The sequence below is a fragment of the Psammomys obesus genome, unplaced genomic scaffold (genome assembly GCF_907164565.1).
Source record: "Psammomys obesus unplaced genomic scaffold, mPsaObe1.curated_primary_1811, whole genome shotgun sequence".
Lineage (NCBI taxonomy): Eukaryota > Metazoa > Chordata > Mammalia > Rodentia > Muridae > Psammomys > Psammomys obesus.
In genome coordinates, this window is record NW_026589732.1 from 4364653 (window position 1) to 4380883 (window position 16231).

Below are 16231 nucleotides of genomic sequence, written 5' to 3' on the forward strand. Positions count from 1 at the left end.
CTTAGCCTGTCAGCTTCAGCCTTTGTTTCCTTCCTGAGCACAGCCATGCAGCAGCTAGACCGGACATCTTTTGATTTCAAGCCTGTGAACACACTGTTCTCCTTGAGTCAGACACTCTGGGTGTACTCATCCCACTCCACCTGTCTCATTTTCTCAGCCTTAGGCTTCACCCTCAGAACCCCTGTCTTCGCTCTGCACAGTCAGGATTTCCTGCCTGCCCTACACACATGTGGCACATCATCCTCACTCTGGCATAGTTTGTCAGATAGTGCTGACAGAACTTGACATTTAGATGTCTGTACCTCAGGTCCCATGGAAGCTCTGTTCTGATAGCAACAGTGACAGTGGCAGCAGCAGGGACAGAGTCTATGCTAAGTTAATAGCAACTCACTTTACAAGCAGGAACAGCAAGTCTCCAAACCAGGGTTCTAACACTGGTCTTTCTGACCAAACCCACAGTGCTAACAGCCGCGTTAGGGTAGGTATAAAAACTGTGTCTGTTAGGTGTGCAACAGGTATGAATTTCATGAATGAAAGGTTGGTAAAACCACCACGAAGACCCAGAAAAACGTAAAAGTGGTTGTGTGTAGTGCAAAGTGCTCTGTTATTACAGTAATGCTTAATAAAGAGTTTTGTGTGTTGAAGGCTTTGTAAGAACTAGAAAAGAAGTAGAAGAAACCATGGAAGTACATGGAGGAAGAGTGATTCTAAGCAGTTTCAGCATGTTCAACAATATTCAGATGGCAGATGTGCTCATTACTAGCAGAATTGTCACCAGTGGAGACTGATATTAATTGCTACAAACACATAACTACATCACTTTTCTACTTCACTAGTCTGCCAAAGTGCTAAGCCCCATTGAGCTTTCCTACTTTAAAGTTATATGTTTACGTATTTATTGGTGTGTGTGTGTGTGTGTGTGTGTAATGTATGAATTGTGGTGTGTGTAAGGAAATCAGAGGACAACTTTGTGGTGTCTGTTTTCTCCTTCATCTGTCTGTGGGTTCCAAGATTGAACTCAAGTTGTCAGGTTTGCAAATGCTTTACTGGCTGACTCATCTTACGCACCCACTTTTCAATTGTTGACAGCTGTTGTGTGATCCTTATTACTGAAATAGCAAAGTCCCGGCGTAAGGATTCGGTGACAGAACATGGAGGGTAGCAGTTCCCTCTGCCACCTCTTCCACCTCTCACCCTTTCATTCCATGGCACGGAGAGTGTGTGTAGGTCTAACCACTTAAAGAAGAGGCTGCCCGAGGGTACATGATGCTGTTTTTATAGACGGATCCATTTACCTTAAGCCTGAACTGAATTGCAACCTTCTGTATGCTGGTTGTCTTGTGGAGCTAGTTTGTGTTCTGTCCTTCCTGAGAAGCAAACCTTAACCAAGTCTGTGTTCATCCAGGCGTGCTCCACGCTGGGGAGGCCGAAGCTGCTTCTCAGAGTCTGACTCAGACATACGCCTTGCCTGAAATTCCTCGAGACCAAGATGCTGCTGAATCCTGGGATACCTTAGAAGCGGTATGTTCAACATATTTTCTTTTTGGTAACTGTGAGATGTAAAAGTAAGTAATTTCTTCTCTTTCTTTCTCTCTTTTAAGGACTTAATTGAACTTAGCCATCTGGTCACTGATTTCTCCCTCCTAGTGAATGTAAGTATTTAACTGGGGCTCAGAACTGATCAGTCACAGCCCTTTTAATTAGAATTTCAGTAGAAGTCACATATTTTTAAAAAAATATTTGCTTTTGTGTCTATGAGCTTTGCCTACCTGTATGAATGTACAATGCCTGTGTGTTTGATGCCCACTGATGCCAGAAGAGGGTATTGGATGCCCTGAAACTATACTTCCAGGTGGTTTTGAGCTGCTATATTGGTGTTGGGAACCTAACTTGGGTCCAGTGCAAGAGCAGCAAGTGCTCTTAACTACCACGCCTGGATTGAACTATGAGATGGTCCTTAAATTGTAAATCTAGGGAACAAGGACTATATCGGACATGAAATCAGTGGCTGGCTCTTTGATCACCTTCCCCTAATGGGGAAGCAGCCTTACCAGGCCAGAGAGGAAGACAATGCAGCCAATCCTGATGAGACCTGATAGGCTAGGGTCAGATGGAAGGGGAGGAGGAACTCCCTTATCAGTGGACTTGGGGAGGGGCATGGGAGGACATGAGGGAGAGAGGGTAGGATTGGGAGGGGCTGAGGGAAGGGGCTACAGCTGGGATACAAAATGAATAAATTGCAATAAATAAAAAATTTATAATACATTTAAAAATAATAAATTAAAAAACAAAACAAAAAAGTAAGGTATAGAGAGAAGCCTCATCAGCTCCAAGAAGAAGCATTATATTCCAGCAGGGGAGGTGTCGTGTATGAAATAGCAGCATCAAAGCTATTTTTGCAGAGCTAGCATTAACATGAGCCTTGAAGAATGAGTAAATAAATGCTCATAGAGGACCACAGGGGGCACACTTCAGAATCCATGAACCAGGACAAGACATTGCAAGCTGTGTGGACTGTCCAAGAGTACAAAATGTACCTGTTACTCAAAGCCTGCACTACCAGGGGCAAGCAAGGATAATGAGGGCCAAGTTGTGCTGGTATTGAATTTTGGGTCGCTTTGTGGGCCTGAAGGAGCCTGTACTTACATGTGATCAAACAAAACTCTTGCAATCCAGTCTGTGCCTTGGAAAGACTGTTTTAATGGTAAAGAGGAGGTATGGGTAGGGCGACTAGTTAGGAACCAGATGCAAGAACTTAACCTGTAGGTAGAGTGGTAACAGCTACCTATATAATATAAGGAGGCCCAAAGACTAGTTAAGGATCAACCTGGAGGAAGGTGACGTCAAAGACAGGAAACCTTATATTTATATTCTTTGTTATAGGCCTGAATGAATCTGTTGTCATAGATTAGAGAGCACATTGCAGTTTTGGAGGAAAGATAGCTTTTACATCATTATTTTTCTGCACTGTCCGTGTGTTTTCCCCAGGAATTATAGAAAGTTAGGGTGTATGGGCACATACGTGAATATGTGTTTGCCCAAGTACAAAGCCATTTCGCCTTGTACTCTGGCTAGGCTAGTTACTTGTTCTTGATCAAGCCAGGGATTGACTAGGATCTATCTCTTCTGAGGTATGGCCTCCCTCAGGCCTGGCTTTGAGGTGGAAACTCCTAGACCACAGCTTCAGAGAGTTGTATCCTTCCAGAGCTTGCTAATCTAGCTGCAGCCTGCTCCAGATTCCCCCACACTAACCTTCTGATTTTTTAACAGTTATGGGGTCAGGACACGTGATGTCTCAGCCATTCTTTTGAAGATTGTAGGAGAGGGTGGAAGCTCTTCCTGTGTAACTTTGTCATCTAATTCCCCTTGGGCACTTTGGGCACTTTTGGCATTTAGAGCCGCATAACAGAATGGGTTTGTCTTCTTTCGGTATAAGTGGTTTTCAAGGTTTTTGAGACAACTGTTCTTATTTCTTTTGACCTACCTTAACATATTTTCATTTCTTAGGAACTCTTTCTTCTTTTGTGGCTCTCCTGTATAAATGATTTCTATGTTGTTTGTTGTTGCCCTATTCTTATATTCTGTCTTATGTATTTTTCCTTGAACTGTAATGACTATAATTGAAAGCATTTAATTGCTTGAATTAATTCTGATGCCTCTAAGTCAAAAGAAAAAAATCTTACAAGCTCTGGCTTAGGTGTTTGTTATTTTTTGCAGATGGCAGGGAATAAATAGGACCCCCCAAACATGTGTTGTTTATATTCAAGATCTATCTAGTTATTGTAATTAATAATCTTCCAATCTAATATAGAGTATACAATCTGTGTGTGCATGGTTACATAATAAATGCATTTGCCAAAGCCATCAATCTGTACACTTAAATGCATTTCAATACATTTAAATTATGTGTCACTAAGGTTGATTTAAAGAACAAACTAAAGATGTACTTAGCTCTTTTCAAGACAAATGCATTTTTCTTTTAGTGGGAAGGCATATGAAAGAAAAAATAAAGTTTGTGGAGAATTAACAGTTGTGTGTTCACTTATGTTATGTAGTAAGCAGTTCTCCAGTCTCAGAAGGACTTACACACAAGGTTCCAGCCACAACCATAGCTGCATCCAAATGTCCTAGTTATTATCACAAGGACATGAGGCACAATACTATTTGGAAGAAGTTCAAAGAACGATTGTTATTCCCAGGATGATTGAGCGTTTTTTTGACGCATGGCCACGGATTCATAAATGCTCCATTTAGGCACAGAATAAGCAGGGGACCAAGAGTGACCACATCCTCTGTTGTCACATGGATATGACTGTGTCTGAGCAAATTAATCGTGCAGTTAAGGAGCACCTTCTGTAGGAATTGAAAGGTCCTGTCGTGTCGTGGTGATGATGCCTCTGCGTTGTGAACAAAATGCCACAAATGTGTACACTTAGAAGTCATTCACAATGTTAGCTGTACACGCAGTGTGCATGGAACAGGGATTTGCTAAGATAATGGGAGACGACAGTATAGGCCAGTAAGTGTGAGTGTATTACTATCTTTAAAGTACCTGCTGCTCTGTTTGTGCAAGATCCTTTTTCCTGTGTCCAGCCCTATTTCTCTCTAGTCAAGGACAACTGAAAGAACTCTTGGCCAGAAGCTGGACAAGATGTTATCCTTACTGCTGGGTCTGTTTTGAATTATGTCTTTTATCTTTTTCTGTGTGGATCCTGAAATCCAGTCTTGTTCTGGCTGCACTAGCATAGGATCCAGTGGCTTCAGTCAGCTTTCTTCTTACATGGTCTCTGTGAGTGTCAGCATGGTATTTGACGGCAGAAGGTTTTGCATACCTGATGAGAGGACCCTCTCAGACAACATCTCTCATCCTCTCCCTCCCATCTGCGTCAGCTGTTGCTGCAACTTTGCTTTGGCTCTTTACATTACCTTTACCTCCGTCCCCAGCATCATTCCCTCTGTCTTGCCAGTATTCGAGTCCTTCAGTCCCTCCCGCTGCACTGTTCCTGCTTCCCTACCCTGCTTACTGCCTTTGCTAGGCCAAGAGAGCCATACTTTGCCTGTGTGTCACATTTCTGTTTCTGAGCCTGTTTCTGTGTCTGCATATGGTTATGGCTGGAACTTAGGGAGGAATAAAGGGAAATAGCTGCAGTTTGGGGATTGTCTTAAACTCATAGTTTCAACTTCATGTACACTAGTAAAACTGTGCAACAGCCTCTCTAAGAAAGAGCATTGTTGTTGATGTGAATGAATTCGAGGATGAGTTTGTTGAGTGAATTATTGTTTTTATGATAACATGAAATATTCTTTGATGCTGGGCTGACAAGTGTCCACAGCAAGCATTCAAGGGAAAAATGATTTCTCATTAGTTTTTAATTCATCTATCCAACTTGAATTCTTCTCAATTATTATTAACAAAATAATTCACATTTTTCTCCTATAACTGCTTATACAGATTTAGCTGTTTTCAGGACAATAGGGCAACCTAATTCAATATTCCTTAAAATGAAACTCATAGGCATATTTTTTGAGTTTTGAATTTTTCTCTTCTGTAAAATGGGATGTGTATGTTAGTTTGATAAACACTGTGTAGTGTGCCTTATAAAGGGCTTAGTTCATTGTTATGGGGATGCTGAAAACACTTTTAAGTGCCAAAGAGTAAAATGCCAGGCAGGGGGAGGGTGAAGACTGTTCAGTGTGGGAAATCTAAGTAGATAAAGTCTTAAACCAATAGATAAGACTTAAACAAATCAGAAGCAAAGAGGCCCCACTCCACCACTGGCAGAAGCCTGGTTTCATAGACCATGGTAGGTTATACATGTACAGGTTGGCCTGGGGAAAACCTAAGGACTGAGTTCTAAATGCAGTGTAGTTTGGCGTTCCGATTGTGATTGACAGCTAAATACCATCATTATAAATATCACAAAGTCCTCCTTATTCATGAAGTAGGATCTGAAGATAGATAGTTGGAGGACTGAGGCCAAGCTAAAGGGAAGAAGCAGCTAGGTCTGTATAGTTGAGGAATGCCTGTTGATCCCATGGCAAGGCTTTCTGCTCTCTGCCTTATCCTAGCCCCATGTTTAAGCAAACTTCACACGTTCTGTAGTTCTTGCTACTACCCCAGGATAGATGGACTCATCTTGGGCTGGTAGTTGCAGTGATGAATGCATTACAGTTGAAATAATGAGTAATGGGCATTTTCCTGGTGGTATTTAATCCAATTATTCCAAAGGATTTTTATAGGAAAAAAAACTCATTATCTTAGTATTCTACTTTAAACTTTAAAAGGTCATTATGATGGTTTAAATGAAAATGGTCCTAATAGGCTTATATATTTGAATGCTTAGTCACCAGGGAGTGGAGTTCCTTGAAAGGATTAGAAGGATTAGGAGGTGTGGTCTTGTTGGAGAAAGTGTATCTCTGGGGGTTGGCTTTAAGGTGTCAAAAGCCCATGGCAGGCTCATTTTCTATCCCTTGGCTACATCAGGATGTAGCTCTTAACTAATTCTTCAGTACTGTGTGTGACACTATGCTGCCCATCAGCCTGCTCCCTGCCATGGATGATGGACTAAGCACCTGAAACTGTGAGCAAGCCCCCAGTTAAACGTTTTCCTCTATAAGACTTAGTATTGTCATGTTATCTCATCACAGCAGCAGAGCAGTGACTAAGGCAGTCATAGTGTTGCAGTATCCAAAGTTTTAGGAAGGGGCACAGAAAATATATCTTTCTGATATCCTGTGTCGTTTGGAATGTGGACATAGCAATAGCTCTGGCAGACTCCTCCCTCAGCCTAAGGGAAAGGAACTCTTTGCCCTCTACTCTAGCCTATAAAGATGTAAAAGTTGATGATACTGTTTTCCTGAAGTGGCTTATCTGCTAGCATAGACTGTGTCAAGCAAGAGTAGAAGCCTTGGGTATATCCCAAACAGAAGTAATGCTAAGGTGTCAGGAATCCAGTCCAGTTGGAAATTATTGGTGCTGGCCCTTTTACTTCTGTGGCTAAGAAGAAAGCTGACTTAAAGAAGCTTTCCTGTCATAAAATTTAAAACCCATAGATCTATTATCTGAGAGCATTATCATAGGAACAAGGTCACTAAACATTTTTACTAGAAATGCAAGAGGGAAATCCAGGATGGGTCTTCTGTTATCCCATGTGCTTTGCAGACATCTCGTTGTATCCTTCTCTTAACTCTATGAAGTAGAAGTACCATTGTCCTCATGTGCTTGGCTCAAGGACATACCAGGACAGTGCTGGGGTCTGAACACAGAATATGCAGACCTAGGTTTTGTGCCAGTCTTATCACAGATAATAAGTGTGTGAAGTGGGAGGCTGCAGAGATGGCTCAGCAGTTAAGAGCACATACTGCTCTTGCAGGAAGCCTGAGATTGGTTCCCAGCACCCATAACAAGTGGCTCACATCCTCCTGTAACTTTAGCACTAGGGGATCTGATGCCCTCTTCTGGATGACAACACACACACATGCACACACACACAAATAATTTCTCAAACTGTATTTCAGGACTGTCACATCAAAGCCAGGTGGCAGGTCCAGCATTTTTAGAAGCTTTTCAGGTGATCTAGTGTGTTCTCAAGTTTGAGAGTGTTGGATACACTTGTGTGACAGGTTCAAAAGAAAACTGAAGAGGGACTATTTTAGGAATTTTTACAGCTATCAGGATGGTGGCGGAGAATCTTGGAATGAAGGGCCACCACAAATGGCCTGGCAGAGAGAAGGCGCATGTTGGGCAGGGAAAGAATATCAATAATGCTAATAGGAACCAGATGGGGGCTCAGTGAGCTATGTTGTACTTACATTCATTCTCACATGAAATGCTGATTGAAATAAGTGTTGGGTATGAGGGCCTCCATCTAAATCAGTTTAGCATCTAAGACAGTTGAATTACTTCTCACTCACTGTGGAATGAGAGGGAAATTCTATATTTTTCTGCAAATTCAGAAGTGAAAGAAATTGCCTGTGCCCTGATAGTCATGGTGATTACATGGTTCTATACTGGTCAGAACCTACTCCACCATCAAAATGGGTGCATGTTATTGTATATAACTAACTATATATGTATATAGTAGATATATGTATATACACATATATGTATATGTCTATATATGTGTATGTATGTATATTACTAAGTAAAGTTGATCTTGATGTGATCCTGTTTCCAGGGCAATGACAGGTTGGTTGTGACCGAGGTGTCTGAGCAGAGCTTAGTAGCCACTCATGAATGACACTGAGGTGAGTTTAAACCTAGAATGGCAGTCCCCAGCCACACTGTTGAGCCATCAGGGATCCTAGGAGCCATGATCTCTGCTGTGTCTGAACAGGTGTCGCTGTTTTAGATAGACTGCTGTATTAATAGTATCGATCTGAAATATTTTAGTAAAACTCAAGACCACAGATTGCTCCCTATTGCATATCAAAAGTGCAAAGATTTCAGGCTGGATTACACTGAATTGTAGTGTAGTTCTAACAACAACAACAACAAAAACAATTAGTATTTGTTGCATCAAAGACATTTTACTCCTAAGGTAAATTTTATTTAAACAGAATCTCCAAAGATAAGTTATGAACTTTTTGTTTGTTTGAATTTGTTTTCCTCCTTTTTTTTTTTTAAACTATCAAACCCAACTTGACATGTAAATGCTTATTTTGATATTTTTCCTCCTACAAAGTAGGTTCATTTGGAGAATAACATGTTTGTATGTTTGAATGAACTCCAGTGTGAGGTGCTTTTTGCTATGAAGGTGCCACCCTTTTATTACCCAATCATTAAGTTCCCCTCTATTTTCGTGAAAGTGAATTTGTACTTTCGAAATGGTTTATCAGCTGCTATTAATGAACCACTATGAAGACTGCAAGGCTGCAGTACCCGGGGCCTGATTACAGGAATTAAAATAGTGTGTGTTGGCTTCCCACTGCTCCCCAGCAGGACTGCTCACTCATAATTCCTTTGCATCTAGTCTCAGCAGGAGAAGATTGACAGCATTGCAGACCATGTCAACAGTGCTGCTGTGAATGTTGAAGAGGGAACCAAAAACTTGGGGAAGGTAAGATTCTGCTCCTGCTGACAAATCAATGGTACTCCGGCTCCCAGGAATCTCCAGTATTAACCCAATTGATCTGCTCTCTTCAGTGTTGAGGGAACCAGCAATTAAGGAAATCAGGAAGAAGTGACACAGAGGTAGTGTAAGAAATCAATGGCTGTAATATTCTCCCAGATTCATTCTATCATCAGTTTTTTTTTCCCCCCAAAGAACTGTGAACTCAATCTAGGGCATTTAGTTGTTATGAAGGAATATCTGCAGAGGCCTAGGGAGAAGAGAGAGCCACCCATGAATCCAGGCAGAGCAAAAGTATGAGACTGCAGCAGCACTGGAGGAGTGTGGCCATCTATTATCCACATGAAGTGATTTTCAGCCCAGGTGCCTAGTGTGGAATCAAAGCTCTGGTGGGAGCCAGGGGCTGCTGAAACTGTTTAAATGAGCCAGCCTGATAGTGGATTGATTGTTTCGAAAGTGAAATCAATTAGTACAGTCCACTCCGGACCACACCCCTTCCCCCTTAGTTCTGGGGTCTGGAGCAATGGCTGTACCTGTAGAATACACACATGCACATGCATCCAAGAATAATCTGAGGTTAATTAGGAATCCAGAGTTAAAGAGGCATTGCCAGGAGTAATGAAAGGAAGACGCACATCACCACAGGCAAATTTTCTCAACTCAATTTTTAAATTGAATTTTTCTTTTTTTTTCACAGGCTGCAAAATACAAGCTGGCAGCTCTGCCTGTGGCAGGTGCACTCATCGGAGGAGTGGTGGGGGGTCCCATCGGCCTCCTCGCAGGCTTCAAAGTGGCAGGAATTGCAGCTGCACTTGGTGGTGGGGTGTTGGGCTTCACAGGTGGAAAATTGATACAAAGAAGGAAACAGAAAATGATGGAGAAGCTCACTTCCAGCTGTCCAGATCTCCCTAACCAAAGTGACAAAAAATGCAGTTAAAGCCCAGGCTTCCGGCTGGCGCGAGGTCACCTCGCTGCTGCTGCCGCCGCCGCTGGAACAGTGCTAGGAAGCGGCTCTCCATGTCCTTGGGGCAGTGAACCACCATAGAGGACGATTTGTTTCCTGGGTGTTAATGGAGATGGTGGAGGGGAGGAGCCTGGGCTGAGGGTGTGTGCTGTCTGTCAGGTCAAGTTTAAAGACTGCCAAAGAGCAAGTGTTCTGCCTGCAAATGTGAAAACTGAACCCATAACTATAAGATGTGTAGAAATGTATTGGACAGCTGAGGGTCAGTGTATTTGTAGATTATTTCTCCAAGAATATGAGTGCAGGAGTCTTTCTGTCCGGTGGGAATGTTGCTGCCTAACAAGGGACACCGGTGAGCTACTTGTGTACTTGGGGGCTGGCTGAACTTGGATCCATCTATATTTTCTGAGGAAGGAGATTAATACTATAAAATAGAAAGAGAAGCCCACTTTCTCCTCACAGTCTCCTCATTGTGACATAGGTATCTTTTCTGAAGTCAGCCCCTCCCATGCTGGACCCACCAGACCAGCCACCAAGCCGCTTCCAGCTGGTGATCCTGAAAGCTCTCTGCTTCTAGGGTGAATTCTACCTGTATTATGAGGATTTTTTTCACAATCTGCCTTTTTATCTAGTTTTCCATCTCTAGCTTAATCTCTTATGTTGAAAAAGAAAATTTAAGTACTTTCAACATTATTTGGGTGGAGAGGAGTGTAAAGGCTATATATATCATGGAGCATTTTAGAACTTCAGGAGTCTGGCATACCTGTCTCAAGGGGTCTGGGCCCCTCAGCCTTCTCGGAGGGGGGCAAGAAGGAGCTTTCTACCTCACTTCTGTTACTGCTGCCCTTTCCCCAGCCTTCTCCCTCCTGCCTCTGCCGCTGTTCTTCCAGTGTTCAAGCTTAACTTCTCTCATGTTCTAGATGGCCAAGGCCAAGATTCAGACTCAAGGAAAGCTCTGTGGTGCTAACCCAAAAGTTCACATGGACAGCAGGCATGCTCCAGTCCAGCTCCATGTCTGTCTCAAACGAGAAGATTTGAGATCTAGAGAAAGGAACTTAAGACTGAAGGCAGCCTCACCCCGAATCCTAGCTCATTGGAAATAAGAAGGGGCTACTGGTCGCCTCAACTCTTTAATCTCTCCTGAAGAGAGTGCACGACCAGCCAGGAGCACAGGTTCGAGGGCCAAAGGGTTCATCACTTAGCTGCTTTTAAGAGCTGAGTTGATGTTTGACCTCTACTGGTTGCTACATTTCCTTCTGGGCCACAAAATCCTTCCCTTCCATGTTCTGTGTCTGACCAGTGTATTCCTATGAAACAAAGCACTACATCTTCTTAAATGACTGGGAAGTATCAAGTAAATGTGGATCCTGAAACACTGCCTGACACTGGGCATTAAGTATTTGGAGTAATTGCTTTTAACTTCATACTTGTTCTCCAGCTCTTGCTGCTCCTTTAAGACAGCATGTCATACCTGAGGAGGGCAGGGCAGAACTCATCCATATTTTATTTAAGACAACATTCTTTCTTCTTTTGTTTCATTTTTCAAGATGGTTTCTCTGTGTAGCCCTGATTTGCCTTTTCGGGGAACTCTATAGAACAGGCTGACCTCGAACTCAGAGACCTACCTGCCTCTGCCTCCTGAGTGCTAGGATTAAAGGTGTGCCTCCATACCTGGCTAAAACTAGATTCTTGAACCTTGGCCACAGGTTGGCCACAGCCAACCCAGCCTGCTTAGCTGGAATTACAAGAATAAGCAATGCCATTTAATTCTTTTAATCTCTCGTATTCTACTTTATCTTCCTCTTTGCTTAATACTCAATTCTGCCAATCCCAAAAGGGCCACTCAGTCAGTGTGCCATAAGCAGGGTGCCACAGCCACAGCACAAAGAACTCAAAAGAACCAGTAGTGAGGCCTGTATGTGAAACTCACACCTTCTGGATTTTGCACTTTTGCTGAACCAGTGGAGGAACTGTTGACATGGCCATGAACTATCAGTATTGGGCTTTTGACTCTAGCTGTCTCCGTGCTTAAGGAAGGTACAGTCTTCTTTAAAATTTTATTATACTTTAAAGTTATTTAGAAATTGTATTTCCTTTCTCCACAGTAGAACCTAATAGCTAACTTTTTGTGGAAATTACTTAGAAGTGTTTAATCAACTACAAATGAAATAAAGTACTTAAAAGTGTCATTTAATCAATATGACACAGAAGTGATCTTAAACTTGAATTTAATATGCCCTATAGTGTCTAATTAAATTTATCTTTTCTATGATTTATGTCTTATTTTTATTCCAACCAGTTAAAAAGAACTACTTTAATTAAGGTCTTAAAGTTTGCAAAGACTCATTTCAATAATGCCGGTACTCCTAAAGACTGTTTTTGATGTTATAATCCAAGAATTCCAATGAAATTTTAGTGTAACCCACAGTAAAAAGTATATTAAAATTGAACATATAGACATGAGAAATGTTTACCATTATATGCAATACATTCTGATGTTTTGTTTTCAACATGCTAGTTTCAACCTACTAAACCACTCTCAGTCTACAAATAGATTAACACTCTCAGTTTTCAGAAAACACCCTTCCCTACAGAAAAAGTGGTGTGTACCAAGCAGTCTGCCAGGCACTCCACCAGGCATTTGAGGATAGTGTAACTGGGCCTCAGGAATTCAGTAATTCGCAGAGTCACTCAGTTCTGAAGCCAGGAAGCCAGGATGGGGCTGTGTGTTGATGCTTAGCCTGCTCTGTCAACTGTGCCTCACTGGGAGCCCAGAGGCTGTGGGCCAGCGGACAGCCACCCACACTGTTCACTTGCTTCTTTGTCTTCTGGCCTCACTAGGTGTCCGCAGCCTGCCCTTAATCGTGGCTATGGCAGAACACGGCACTGCACCGTTCCTCAAGTGTAAACTATGAGTGCTGGGGATCCAACCCACCCCCTACACTCTGGTTTATATCCGAGGTTATGATCATTGCTTAAAGTGTTTTATATAATTTAAAGTACTTTTAAAACAGGTCTCTCATTGCTTTTAGAATCAATGAATCATTACTCTTTAAATGATGCTCCTGGGAAGCCATGCAGGCACAGCAGGGTATAGGTAACAGCCTATTTCTGAACATCAGCTTTTGGATTGCCAGTAAAGAATTGCATGTTAAATAAGAAAAGCCACATCCACTGTGTTGGCCACAGACTGTTCCCCCATACCGTTTGACCCTGCTCTCTTCCCATCTTAATTTTGTGTCTTCTGTTGGCTTAACTCTCTTGACTCACACACAGGAGCCAGGGACTTAACATGCCTAGAAAGCAAGCATGCCGAAAGCTGCCTCTAACTGGCCGGACTTCTAGTGCAGGGACCCTGAAATTCCACAAATGTCCTTCTGCCGGTCTGCCTTTCATACTCTTATGTTTTCTGCCGTGAGAACTGGTTGCTGTTAACACCTACTGTTTCCAAGTAGGAAACGGAACTACAGACACCTAGCACACTACCTTCCAGTAAAAGCCCAGAAGCCAAGCGTTCCTTTGAGTTGTTAGAAAAGGCATTTCTCAGAAGAGTCCCAGAAGCCCTTCACTGACAGCACATGGATAAAGGAGTGACAGCCTCGGGCAAGGTCCTCCTTGTGCATACAGTGCTTTCTCCTCACAGAGCAGAATGTGGCTGTGGCTCCCAGGTGCTTACTGATGTCTGATGACATTCTCAAGTAGTTAGAGATCTGACAAGGCAAGGGTGCTTCCTCTCTGGCCCAGAGTAATAACACACATTCAGATTCTGTATGTGGAGTTTGTTTTTGCTTTCTGGAACAGACTTTACTGATAGTGTAGGCTGGTTTTGAACTTGCAGTCCTGCTGTCAGCTCTCAAGTGCTGGGATTAAAAACATCCAACTCTGTTTTATAACTCTTATTAACACATGTTTCTAGTAAGCGGTTCTGTTTGTATTCAGCAGCTTGGCACCCTTTCACAGAAAAACTTCTAGAGTGTTAAAGTCAATAGTAAAAGAGTTGTGTATCTACGCTACTACCTTCAAAGAAACTAGTTTGTGACACACATACATCTGTGCAATATTAACCCAACAAATATATTGGAATAAAAACATAAAAAATGTCAAGGGCAAAATGATTTGCCCGAGATCACAAAGCTACTCTGTATCAGATCTAAGAGAATGACTTGGGGTGTGGTGGGGAGGATCCTCCATGTACTTTTACCAAGGTTTTCTTATGCTATGTCAAGCTGCCTGCTGAAGCTTGTAGGTCAGGCCAACTCAATGGTCCAAATCAGGCAAAATGGGAAGAAATGTAAGAACACAAATTGCTTTAAGAAGAGGAAATTAGATGCAATTTCTTAACCTTCCAAACTGTATCAGTCTCACCGCCTGTTCCTTGCAGTAAAAGCACGAGGACCCCCCATCAGCAGCAAGTGGCGCTCTGTCGGCCCGTGAGCCCCTTACACACTTATTTGAGCGAGACACTCAATAGTTTGCTTTTTTGTATACACTTCTCGACTTTTTGAGATTTTCCTTTTGATGTTAATAAATTGTGTTAGTAGATTCCATTAGCTAAATGCCTCAAAGGAGTGATTCACATTGTTGTTGAACTTTAGGTATGGACAGGAAAGACTCAATGGTGAGGATTTCTGCAAAATTCAATACTTCCTGAATTGGTTTGTCATTTATTATGTTGCTGAGTGGTGCTTGAATAAGGAAATATGCAATAAAATTCACCCATTTGACAAACACTAAACTGAATCCCTGTTGTGTGTTGAATGCTAGTGTCATGTACAGAAAGATAGACCTGTAGACTGTATCACAATAAGCCATGCACTTACCTAAAGCAGGTAAGGCACACCAAAACATGGTGACACCAGGAAAAGGATGGACACAGCAGTAGAAGCTTCAGAGAAGGAATAACGAAATGAGTAGGAAGGCTTTGCGGAGTTGTGCTCAACAGCAGGTAAGGAAGAATATGCCTGATGGAACAGGGCTGTCAGCTTCAAGTGAGGAAGGAGTGGCGTGAAACAAAATGACATAGGAAAAATCAAGACATTAGTAACCAAGAAAACAAGGAATTCAATGTACAGTTTAAGCCAGTTAGAGGTAAACAGACAGGAGTGACTATAGCTATCTAAAATATAGCAATTCTTTGTTTAAAGGAGTGGTTCTCAACCTTTCTAATGCTGTGACCCTTTAATGCTGTTCCTCATGTTATGGTGAGCCCCCCATTAAATTATTTTGTTGCTACTTCATAAGTGTAATTTTGCTACTGATATGAATCATAAATGTAACCATCTATGTTTTCCAATGGTCTTTGGCAATCCCAGTGAGAGGGTTGTTCAACTCTTAAGGAGGTCACAACCCGCAGGTTGAAAACACTGGTCTAAAGGAACTGATGGTATTTTGTTTCAGTTGGAACTGTTGAAACCTGTTGAGTTGCTCGTTTCTCCTTTGTTGCCAGAAATGTTGCTCATACTGGCTGAAACTTTTGGTAGATTTAGTGTAGCTGTCTTCTTTTCTCACCTCTCATTTGTGAGATCCTCCTGTTTAACACTGAATGCCTACTTTGTGATGGTTACTCATTCCATAAACATTTATTGGAAACCCAATTGAGAAAACCCACGGAATTTACCTTTAATGCCCAGGACCTCCGCAGTTTAGGTTGGTATGGTCATCTGTTTCCTAATGGATTCTGTGCACTTTCACCCATGGGTAATTCCTCCGAGTTGAAATTTTCTCCTTAACGATAGAAAGACCTCTCCAATAGACTATACGCTTCATTTGGGATATGAACAGACATCTGCTTCTTTGGGTTTTTTTTTTTTTTTTTTTTTTTTATGGTTGTCATTTGTTAGAACAATTGAATAGAGAGGCCATAGTATGTGAGTCCTAACTTTGGAAGTGTGTAATAGAATGTGCGGTAGCTAGGACATAGCAAATCTTTGTGCAGTGCTCACATTTGCCATTAACAGGGATACAAGATTCGAGACAAGAAATCTGGAAAGTAACACCCAGCACTTGAATGCTATAAAGATTCCAGAATCTGGATGTGAAGACATTTCCCCTTGGCAGATTAAAAGTCCTGATCTGGAAGAAAGATCCAGGTTCTCTGTTACAGCAAAAATCCTAGGGAATTTTTATTTTTAAAAAGCCCTACTGTCTTGCAGTTGGATGGTAGGACTAGTAGGGGTCTACATTAGTTACTTTTCTTGTT

At 42.0% G+C, this 16231-nt stretch overlaps 1 protein-coding gene across 2 annotated transcripts in view; it reads left to right on the forward strand.

Moving 5' to 3' along the window:
* Positions 1-14767, forward strand: part of Stx17 (syntaxin 17) — a 52831-nt gene extending 38064 nt beyond the window's left edge. For both annotated transcript variants that reach the window (XM_055605318.1, XM_055605317.1), the window contains exons 5-8: positions 1406-1521; positions 1602-1652; positions 8973-9059; positions 9769-14767. In XM_055605318.1, the coding sequence (XP_055461293.1) occupies positions 1406-1521; positions 1602-1652; positions 8973-9059; positions 9769-10008 (494 nt within the window). In that variant the 3' untranslated portion in view covers positions 10009-14767. The remainder of the gene's footprint in view (positions 1-1405; positions 1522-1601; positions 1653-8972; positions 9060-9768) is intronic.
* The last annotated feature ends 1464 nt before the right edge of the window (positions 14768-16231 follow it).